Source organism: Gavia stellata, chromosome 6 (genome assembly GCF_030936135.1).
Source record: "Gavia stellata isolate bGavSte3 chromosome 6, bGavSte3.hap2, whole genome shotgun sequence".
Taxonomy (NCBI): Eukaryota; Metazoa; Chordata; class Aves; order Gaviiformes; family Gaviidae; genus Gavia; species Gavia stellata.
The window spans coordinates 12,129,575-12,140,909 of record NC_082599.1 but is presented as its reverse complement, the minus strand read 5'-3'; the positions used below and the strand labels follow the sequence as shown (position 1 = coordinate 12,140,909).

Here is an 11,335-nt window from a genome sequence, read left to right as displayed (position 1 = left end):
CATGTTTCGGCTCCCTTTCTTATTTCTATCCAATTATTCAAAGTTGGAGCCTCTTCTCCCCGCTTTTTTCCGCCGTTCAACTTCCTTGGTGCTTCCACCTTTCAGATAACCATGGGCTGCTCTCTGGGCCATCCCTTGTCGTTGCTTAGCAAGCTGAGCAAGCACTCTTGTAATCTCTCCTTATAACTCAGTCCCTCCAGGCAGCTGACTATTTTTGTTGTTTTTTTTGTGAATACCTCCTGCTTTTGACTTTTTTTTTTTGCTACACTGGCCAAATCCTGACTCCCCAGTCCCACGGACAGAAGAGAAGCTAACCCGTTCATTCACAGACATGATTCTGTTGCTTTTATCATGGTGTCCAGAAGACAGACACATCATCTTAGGTGCTTTAGGTCAAGGTAGTAGTGCCTACACAAGAGCTGCTTCTTTTTTCTATATGTCTTTAGTGCCTTGCCCCCTTCCTAAGGTTATGATGCTGGGAATGTTTTCTAGTATAGACCTGGCTTCGGGCTAAACCTCTGCAAAATTGGATATATCTTTTGTTGTGAGAGAGCTAGGAAAGAGATTTTTTTATCTATACAAGGTCAATTCTATGTGGTCCTTCAGAGGTTTCCCTCAGCTACAGACACCATAAGGTGATCTGTACAGAGCATAGTCTTCAGTAGGATTTGACCACTACAATAAGTATTGTTAAGTAAAAATACACTGTTTTTTTCTTTCTTCCATGAAGATACACGTGTTGAAATGGGTCATTGCATGTAAATAATCCAAATCATTTCAATGAAAGCATTTGTGTACAGAGTCACTCGCAAGCCGTGTTGACCAGGGCGGCTGTCGGAAAGACATTACTGACTCCTTTTTTCTCTTGAAAGCAGATGAAACTGTACGCTGTGCAAATATTGCCATGCCTTTATAGAAAAGCTTGTCTTGATAGAAAAGCATTCTACAAAGCCTGACCGCGCTAATTAATCAGTGCATCCATAATACAAATAGTATCCTGCTCTTCTTAGAGTCGGGAACATTTCTAGCCCTCATTCCAGGGGATGATTAGGATGCAGCCTCTTACCTATAAATCTGAAAGGATCCATGAATTAAGACCAGCTAGGTCAAATCTCCTGACTTGCCTCTTTCTCGTTGGAATTTCAGCGTTTCATCAAAATCATCGTGCAAATGTATATGCTTGAAATTTCATACCTGGAGCCCAGGCCCTGATATTTTGCATACACATAAGAAATCTCTCCTCTTGAGATCAGTCCTAGGGGAACAAATGGGCTTTCCAAGGGAGGCTGCCACGGCCCCGTGCACATCCCTGTGCTGGGGCTTGGCTGACGGAGCCCCAGATCAAGGTTCCCACAGCGCTCGCCCCTGTCCGCGCCCAGCCCCAGGGAGTGGGATGGCCCTGCCTGCCCGGGAGGCCCCCCCAGCCCCCCAAACTCCCTCCACAGGAGCCGCCACCCAGCACACGGCACTGGCAGAGAGTTTGCCGAATTCAGCCATTTCCATTTCTGCCAGATGAGTTCCAACCCCAAGTGATTGCTCCTCCTTTAAAAGCACCCGACGCCTGAAACGCAGGGCTTGTTGTGGAAACGCCAAGAAAATTTCAGGCGCAATGATGTGAATGTTCAAATATTTCTCTTTAGGTCCCTTTATGTAACTTCACAAACAGAAAAATTCAGAAAGCAGGGTGAACACCACAGCTATAGATTCTGCAATGATAAGATAACAAGTAAAATAATCAGCTCATATCAGGGCTGGGGAAGTAAAGGTGCAACTCAGAGATACGCATTAGCGAAGGAAGCTGGATCACTGCAGAGCCTTCCCTCGCCTCCCTCTTGGCTGCCTCCATCATACTTGAAAAAGCCGCTCCTGCAGAAGGCTGATGCTTTCAGCCTATTTCATCCCACATAACACAACAAACAAACAAAACTCGGATTCTCAGGTAGGAACCCTGGAGCATGTTTGGATTTAATTGCTTTTCATTGTTTAGGTCTTCATGTAAAGAACAAGAGAGACCTGGATAATGTTTTGAATGCCTGTATTTGAAAAACGCAGTGCTCAACAAAAGGTAGAAATCTTACCCCTGTGCAGCACAGTGCCGGGGGAGAGGCGTTTGTACAGCCCTAAACGGCACGCGTGTCGCCATGCTGCTAAAAGTAATGGCCCTGCTACAGAGAAGCTAACCAGATGGCTCTCATCTTGCAGTGCATTAAGGAGTAGCCCAGGAGTGGTTACTAGAAATCAACATATATGACAATAAAACAAATAGCAGCACCATAAAATTAAGGGACTTTGTGTGTTCAAGCCTTGTTTACAGCCGGCAACCTCACCCAAGTATCCCAACCAGTTCTGCCACTGGTCTGGCTGAAGCGATGCTGGCATCGGCCACCATCTGGGTGTAAACAGGTCTCCCGCATCTGGGGCTGGTAACCAGTGAAAACAGGAGAAACCACCAGCCCTACACACGCTGCAGGAATTGCTCCAGTGTTGACGCCAGTTCAGCACAGCTGGTAATATGATGTAATTTGTTTTTGCTCCACAATGTATTAAAAAATTACATTGTTTAGTATAGTCGCAGCCTAAGCTTCATCCTTTGAAGAAACTCCTGCATCCTTGCTTTTCTTCCATCGACTGAAATGGTAAGCCGGTAAGCCAAGGTTGACCTGGGGATGATTATGCCTTTTTCTTTCTGCTAACGTTGTGTCCCATGAAGACTTGTTCTACCATTGGGACTCCCAAGGATTTTTGACATGATAGGTGCTGTGGTACCTTGCTCCTTCCCTCTTATGAGAGATTTTAAAAAAAGAGCACCAAAACCCAAACCCAACCAACCCAAACCAACCCAAACCAAAAGAGGAAGAAAAAATGTACAGGGAGAAAACGACAGAAAGGAAGATGTTCCTTGCGAAATATTATTTGTTGATTTGAAAGGGAGTTATTAAATGTTTTCAAAGGGTTCCTTCTTATGTTGGAGCGGTGTAATTAAGAGTAGTGGTCAGTCAGTCCTTTTTACCACTTTCTCCAGATACGGGCTCAGTGTCCGTTGGCAGACACTGGTGCTGAGCATGGACACACCATAGTGTCAACTCTGTTCTTCTTTGTTGTATTAATACTATGGAACTGTTTAAGTTGGAAAAGACCTTAAAGATCATCAAGTCCAACCGCCTTTCATGGAAACGTGCACCCAGGGTTTACTGATACCAGAATTGCCACGGCTTGTTTGGAGTGGAAGAGAATGGACTCATTTAGGTTGGAAAAGACCCTTGAGATGATCGAGTCCAGCTGTGAACCCAGCACTGCCAAGTGCACCATTGGCTGAACGCAGAGAACACAGGTGAAAACGGGGGTGCGCTGGAAGGCGTTCAGCAGGTGGGGGAGGAAAACGGGGCGCAGCGTGTCGGAGTGCTGTTCGTCTCTCCGGTGCGGAATCACCGCCTGCCTTGAGCACGCCACTGCTTCCCGGGGGAACGGGGACCTGAAGACCTACTTCCAGGGAGCGCTGCTGGGATGAATACACGGCAAAGCCCTTCGCCAGCCTCACCCTGAGGCCACGATGTACCTGCAAAGCGCTGGAACACGGCCGCTCCGGAGCCCGGAGGGGAGGGCAGAGGAGCCCGCTGCGCCCCCGCGGGTGGGCGCGGCCCGGGGCGCTCTCCCGGGACGCCAGCCCGGGGCGCCGCCGCGCTGGGGCGCCGGCCGGGGGAGAGCCCGGGGCGGGGCGGGGCGGCCCCGCTGCGCGGCCGCGGAGCGCCGCCGGCGCGGGGGCGCCCCCTGGGGGCCGGCGGCGGGGGCGCGGGGCGGCGCGGTCACGTGGATGTGACAGCGGCGCTGTGCCTGGGCAGCAGCAGTCGCGGCAGCGGCACCGCAGCGCCGGGCGCCGCCGCCAGCCCGAGCCGGGCAGGGAGGAGCGGGCCGGGGCCGGGGCGCGGCGAGGCGAGGCGAGGCGGGAGCCGCCGCCGCGGTGCCGGGCGGCGGGGGGCGGGGGGTGGGCCGGGCCGGGCGCGGCGCGGCGGGGAGCCGATGCGGAGCGATCGCGGGCGGGCGGCGGCAGCGGCGGGAGCAGCAGCCATGGCGGGGCCCCGCTGAAGGAGGCGGCGAAGGAGGAGGAGGAGGAGAGGGGAGGAGAGGAGAAACCTCCGCATTCCCTCCCTCCGCGCCCCGTCCCCCCGCGCGCGGACCGCCCGCCCGCCCGCCTCCCCCCTGCATGCCCGGCTGAGACCGCGGGGAGGACTCAGCCACCCGCCGCGGCCCCGCCGCCTTCCCTCTCCCCGTGCAGCCGCGGACAAAGGGGGAGAGCGGGGCAGCCAGAGGAGGGGAGAGCCCGTCCCCGCCGCGCGAGCATGGCGGACCGCAGCCTGGAGAGCGTGTCCCTGCCCCTGGAGGTGAGGGCCCGGCTGGCCGAGCTGGAGCTGGAGCTCTCCGAAGGTAAAGGGGCGGCGGGGCGGGCCCGGCCCTCGCGCGGGCGGCGGGCGGCGGTCGGGGCGGGTGGCGCGGGCGCGCGGCAGCGGAGCGGCAGCCCCCGGCCCGCTCCCCCCTCACACACCCTCCGCCCTGCGGCCCTGCTGCCCGCCGGGCTGCCGCGGTGCTCGCCCCGGCCCTGGTGGCGCCCGCGGGCTCCCCTGACGGTCCCCCCCCGCTCCCGCCGGCGGGCTGGCGGGGGATACCGGCGCGGATGTTTTGTTCTACCTGTGAATTCCCCCTCCGCTCTCCGCCGCGGCGCTGGCGGGGGCGGGAGAGGGGCTCCGGCGGCAGGGCCGGCCGCCCCAGCCTTGCAGGCTGTAGTGCGGGCGGTGGAGACATCCCTAGGGCTGGCTCGGAGGGGCTCCTGCCCTGCCAAGAAAACGCAGCTTCGCGGAAATCTGCCGTGTACCTGCGTGCAAAAACACCCCTCTTCGGCCGTGTCGAGGGACTCGCCACGAAGTCCGCGCGATGTGTCTGTCGGTTGCAACAGAATACCCCGTGATAAGGTCGTTTTGGACAATACTAGTTAGGTCGCTTAGAGGAAACGATTTTTTCTTTTAATTGCGGTTTTTGTTTTTTTTTTTTTTTTGTTCTTATGTGCATAATTGAAAGCTCGTGGTGGTTTTCTTGGCGTGGTTGATGCTCCGCCGGTTCCCGGGTTGGGAAAGCTCTCCTGCAACCCGCATATTGCTGTCGCCCTGGCTGGGAGGATGAGCCGGAGCCCCAGCCCGCCCTCCTCTCCTCAGCCTGGCCCCAGCTCCCCGTCTCCATGTGTGTCAGCTCCGGTTAAGGAACGAGAAGCAGGCAGCGATTAGTGCCTGTCAGGATCCCTCGCTGATGGGGCTTGAGCGCCCAGAGTGCCATCAGTCTTGGAGACGATTTTAGTGTATCGGATGTAATCTGTTCCTCGCAGAGGAAGAGAGTGGGGAGTATTTATATATACTGATGCTAGGGTTGGCTCTTTCCTGAAATGCAAATCTGCTATTAGCTGCCTCCCTTTTTTTTAATAAAAAAACCCCAAATATGAGGGTTCATTCACCACCAAGAGCCTACAGCACTTAACAGAAGGGGCAAATGGCCCGGCGTGTCCCAAATTAGATATTGGAAGTGGTCGATATATTGAGCTGTCTGTCTGTCTTTCAGTCTTTTTGTAACGGTTTGTAAGGGCTTCAAGCCAGAAAGTAAAATGCGCTCGAGCCAGTTTCATCAGCAGGGAGGAGCTGATGTTGACATTGTATTTTCCTTTTAACGCTTTGAGGGTGAAGAGGAGAATGAGCTACTGGGATTGCTTGTGGCTCTCATTTCTGTGCCTCCCTCTCCCCAAGGGTGCCCTGAAAACCTGAAATAAGAGGAGTTAAATACAATATTGCCTTTCTGTGATGCACTGCCCTTCGATTGGCCCTTATCTGTGGTAGAGAGGGTGGGAGGAAGGACTGTTTATATCACGGTATACGTAACATTATTGCTTTATGCAGAAAATGCTTCTTGGTGTGTATCACATCATTGTCTACACACCAACGAGATATTAATTCATAACAGCTGTTAGTAAATGCTTGCAGAAGACCAAAATCAAACTGGCAAAGACCTTCAATAAGAAATATGCTAATTCGGTGTACTAAAGTTGTAATACAGTTTTATGGTGCAGTTTCTGTTGCTGTAAGCATAATCCATGAAGGCTCTGAGGAAGTGGGACGTGGTTTGCAATTGGACATCTGTATCTGCACTGCTGTAACTTCCCTGCAGCTAGACCTGGAACGAATTTAGCCCACTGACAATAATCTTTCCTTCTGTGCCACTGACGTTACACCCAACAGACGGGATGGCTTGTGTTTTCTGACTGTGGCAGGCTAAACGAAGATCAGTTGGAATTGCGAGGCAGGTGGAGAAAGGGTCAGCATCCTGGTTTCAGTGTCTTCCCCCAAGCCGCTCTTGATGTGCTCTTAGTCAAGTACATTACAGTGCTCAGTGTCTAAGAAAATGAAATCATTCACTGCTTAAAGCTCCTACCTTTAGGCACCTGTGTTGCAACTCCTGGCCTGTTCCCAAAACTAATCGCTACAGACAGTGGGAACAGTAATTGGTACAGTTTGGTTGTGCTGTAGAAGACTGGTCATACTCTGGCCGTGCTAACTCTGGGTTAAATGGTTTTCAGGGCAGCTCTGTGCATCTTTACACCCTGAACATGTAGCACCTTGTGTATGTGCTTAACTTGACCATTATGAGCCAGTCCACTGGCTTCAGCTGAGTACATTCACTGAGATACACTTATGCAGGTACATAAAAGTTCACAAGACTGAGGTTTTAACATGTGTTATGCTCATGACCTGTTGGGGTGTCTCTGCTGCCTTCGCGAAGCAGGAAACTGTTGAAGGCAATAAACAGGCAACTGCATGCTTAAACATGTGTGTGAGTCTCATTGATAACATTGGGAGCTGAGTGACTGCTGTAAATTGTGCTCCTTTTTAAAGTGCTTTCCTGAGTCAGACTTGCTAGGAAAATGTTTTTCAAATGCTGGGTGCCTGAATTGGTTTGTTGTATTGTTTGTCAGCATGAGTTTTTCAGTTCTGGTGCTGCTGAGTGCTGTGGCTCTTACAGCTGCAGTGTGTACCCAAGCAACCCGGTTCTCTGGTGCCAAAACCTGTTACAGACAGTGCAGCTGTAGGAACAGCTTCTGAAAGAAAGCTGCTGCTTTGTGGAAAAGAGAGGAGCACCAGCAGGATTATTGCAAGATCGTTTCTCGGCTGTAAGCTGAAGCTGTCTCCATCCTAGCTCTTAAAAGTGTCTTGTGTGTTAGCGCAGGTCCTACCCACGCAATGCGTCTCGAAACCTAACATAAAATAGCTGGTGTCCGTGTGGCCAGACTGCTAGTTACTGTGTCACTAGCACAGCGGGCACTGTGCAGATGTTGTAATTACAGTCTTCACTGGTAGTCATCATACATTTAAATTTGGCCATGGTATTCCCCGCCCGCCCCCCCCGCCGCCTTGTAGCCAAATTCTGAGTTTCTTGTTCAGCTGTGCTGTAGGCATAGCCTCACTCGCGGCAGGGATGCTGGCAGGAGAACCTCAGCAAGTGGCTGCTGGACAGGTAGCATGTACTTTTTAGGCAATAGGGCAAAGTGCCTTTTTTTGTGCGAGCGTTTAGGCAGTTCTGCACTGCTCGTTGGTTGAGAGGGAAGAGCAGTGCATCAGGAAGGTGTTTACTTGGTGTTCTGCTAAGATTGTCTCTGTGGCAATCCTAACCCCTTGGTTATTGTGGGCAAGCCACATGCCTTCCACCTCCCCTTTGTTGTGGTCTGAATAGGCTTTTTTGTTTTAAACATAGCTATTTAAAAGGTACTATGGATGCAAATTAGGATAACCATTTTAGATTTCGTTCGTTTCATTATTATGATTTAGAAGGTGAAGATCAGTCAGAGTCAGAAAGGCTTACCAGTGTCCTCAGCGCCTGTAAGCTGGTAGCCAGCCCCATACAGGGAGTGAGTGAGGGAGGTAGCCCAGCACTCTGATGAGTGCTGAGAATGACTTTCACGTTGATGTGTTGGCATGTAACCTTACGTTCAGCTTAAGGCATCAATAGCACACTTCTTGACTGTCTTTTCACTTCATTTTGGGAGGGGGAAAATATTTCTGTGTTTCTCAGAACATAGGGGCGTGGCAGCAGTTGAAATTTTATGAGTATTAGAAGTTGTGGGATCATCCTTATTCCACCAGATAAGTCTGAAGACATTTGTTTTGCTGTATTAAGAGTGAATGTGCCTGATGCTGGCATGTTACATACGCGTTCTTTGACACTCTGTAGTAGTTTCCACTGAGTGTACTAAAGCTTGCATTGCTCAAAACTGTAGCCCTTCTAGGCTGATGCAATCAACATGTCACTCTACAGTAGTTGTTCTTTAGGGCTGCTTAGAATTTTACAAGGCTTTAGTTTTCTAACGATGTATAAAATTGTACTGGGTGGAAATAGATGAATCATCTTGTTTTTTAGAATAGCTTGGGGGTTGCTAACTGAAGAACTGATTTAATAAAACCAGGAGTCCTGAAATGTGCTGTCTTATTAAAAAAAAAAGAAAGTAGTTCTACAACCCTTCCATTCTTAAAAACACTTAGGAATTTAAAAAAAAAAAGCCCCCCCCCAATACTTTTCTCATGTTCCCCTCAATTTAATGCTATAGAAGGTTATATTGCCCTTCCAGTTACTTCCTGAACCAAAATTAATTGGGAAAAGATGCTCTATAGTTCTTCCAGTATTTTATCCAAGTGTCAGATAACACAGCAGAAACACTTAAAGAACCACAGACGCCGCATGGAAAATGTGAAAACCATCCTGTTCAGAAACTATTCTCCCTATATTCCATACTATACTTCCAGTCGTCTTCCATTTTAAACATATGAGGCATAGCAGGTTTTGGATTTTTTTTTTTTAAGGTCTGAACTTTTTACCAAAGAGCACTTTCAAAAAAGTGTAATCAGATCTTTAATGAGTGGTTACTTATTCCCAAAGGCACTGGACACGCACTCAGCTAATTAGTTTGGTCCTTAGCTTTCGTTGTATTGACTGGCTTGATTATATTCGGTAATATTGTTGGGTTGATTGGGTCATTGTCTGGCCAGGTTTATTATTTTATTAGGTATAAGTTCTGTCTTTTGTTGTCTGCATGTAGTCACTGGGTTGGGGCCAGAGAACTGTAGTTAGCTCCTCTAGTTATTATTTCTCCATAACATTTGCCAGCTGACTCTTTACCCGTGGAGAGGTTTCAAAGTGTGAAAATTTCAATAACTACCACACCTCTGTGATTTGGGACGCAAATCATCCTTTTAATTCACTCCTTGAGAGGTAGTGCTCTGCTTAGCAAGTGGGTATCGCCTGTGCAATGACAAAGTGTTAATACTTTCTGAGTTTAGGTGAGAAATGAACTAAGAAATTCAATACTCGCATTTGCTTCTTGTTGTTTTTTGAGCCGTAAGGATGCAGTTGGCTCATGTTTTCAGTTCTGGCAAAGAGAGGACTAATTTACTCAAAATACATAAAGCTGAAATTCTCATGTAAAAGTTACCTACAAGATCTAAAGCTTTAAGAAAATATACCAAATGCCATGGGAATTATGATAAAATCAAGAGCGCTGGCGAGAGAAACCTTTCTTTGTAACATGAAGGTACTCTCATCAGCTGTTTTGTTTCTTGGATGGTGCTCAAGTTGGAGAGGGACAGTAACTCGATTATTTTAAAAACAGGTTAAATTCACTCACAAGTTAGTAACCATTTGCATTTTAAGGCACTGGAATTTGAAGTCTTTTTTTTTTTTTAATATCTACCTACTTCACTTTACTGTGCTATTTGGACTGAAGGGCTTTTAATGGGTGGTGGTGTGTCAAAAGGATTGTTTGCCACTCATTCAGTTGAAGTACATTGTAATGCCTTGTACAACAGACTATGCAAATCTCTAGGATGTTCCCAGAACAGCTGTCCTGAAGGCATGCTGTAAATACACCTTTATTGCCAGCTGATGTTGAGCAGCATTGGTGCCCAAGGGTTACACTTAATAGATCATTCAGGTGATATTTACTGTATTACACAACAGACATACTCGAAAAACTTTTCCCAAGGATGTGTGAAAATTGCCAATGGGGTGTCAGTTTTATAGGCAAAACAGGCAGTAAGCAACGTATTTATAACGAGAACACGCATTGTAAGGAGCTGCCCTTTGCAGCTTCAGGGTACGTCTGCGTGATTCTGCTGCGCAGTGCAGGGAGCAAAAGCCAGCACTGCTTCCCCTTGCCAAACCAACCGCGCGATGTACACCTATGGTTGTGAGTCAACGTGCTGCTTTTCTCTAGAAGGGTATTGATCTGCCTTTGTTATTCCATTAGAAGGGGAATGCTGTCATTTTGATTCAAATAGTCTTTATTCTAGGAAGCCAAATATCCTTTGGTATCGAAGGAATTCAGATTTAGCACACCTCTTTCCTTTGCGTTTAATTTTTCTCAGGGAAAATATTTTCATGATGTATAAAAGGCAGATATAATAAACTAATTTTTGATGCAAGATTTGGATTGGGAGCAGCAGAAAGATCAATGTTTCTCTGAAGGGACATCAATAGACTCCTTTAGGTTTTCATAGCTCAGGATGGATGCTTGCGGTGTGGTGCAGAGAATCCTAAATGTACCATAGCTCTTCTATACTTAAAAATGCATTGACTGCATTTTAATTTTTTAAGAGGCTATTTGTATAACCTGTCAAGCAGGACATATAATTTTTTAAAAATAACTGCTTTAATTCCCCGGCAACTGTCAGACAAGATGACTCACTGCAGTATAAGAATTCACCACAGCACATCACAGATTTGACACAAACTCTTAATCCATGTAAAATTATGCATGTGTATTCCCCTACCTTCCCGGTGGGTGAGCTTCATTTCTCCAGACTCCTGATGATCCCATTCTGCCTTCTCTCCTGCACTGCCTCCTTTTTTCCCCCTTTATTCTTGAGAACCTCCTTGCAGTCAGTAGCCCCAGCCGCGAGGTCTGGACGCCTTTCCTGGCTTCTCAAGAACCTTTCCTGATCATTAACAATGGCCCCTGATTCTCTCCTTGATTGTGGTGGTGTGGGGGGCATTTCCAAAACATGGTTGCTCTCTGCAGGGTTGTTTCTGGTCTTTCCTTGTATTACTAGGGTAAACATACACTAAAAAACTGGAACAGGTTTCTTTTAACTCCACTTGGTGGAATGCATGAGGAAATTGCTCATTTTAGGCCTGTGTAAATCAAGGGGTTTTTTCAGTAATCTTAGGTAGGGCTTCTAATTGCTAGTTCCAGTATCATTTATCGCTAGGACTAAGTACAACTGTAAAACATGTATAAAATATGTTGGGGACATCA

General features: G+C 48.4%; 1 protein-coding gene across 1 annotated transcript in view; it reads left to right on the top strand.

Moving 5' to 3' along the window:
- Nucleotides 1-4,331: 4,331 nt before the first annotated feature.
- DIP2C (disco interacting protein 2 homolog C) overlaps nt 4,332-11,335 on the top strand; it is a 326,695-nt gene continuing 319,691 nt past the window's right edge. The window contains exon 1 of the mRNA XM_059819053.1: nt 4,332-4,422. Within this exon, the coding sequence (XP_059675036.1) occupies nt 4,338-4,422 (85 nt within the window). The 5' untranslated portion in view covers nt 4,332-4,337. The remainder of the gene's footprint in view (nt 4,423-11,335) is intronic.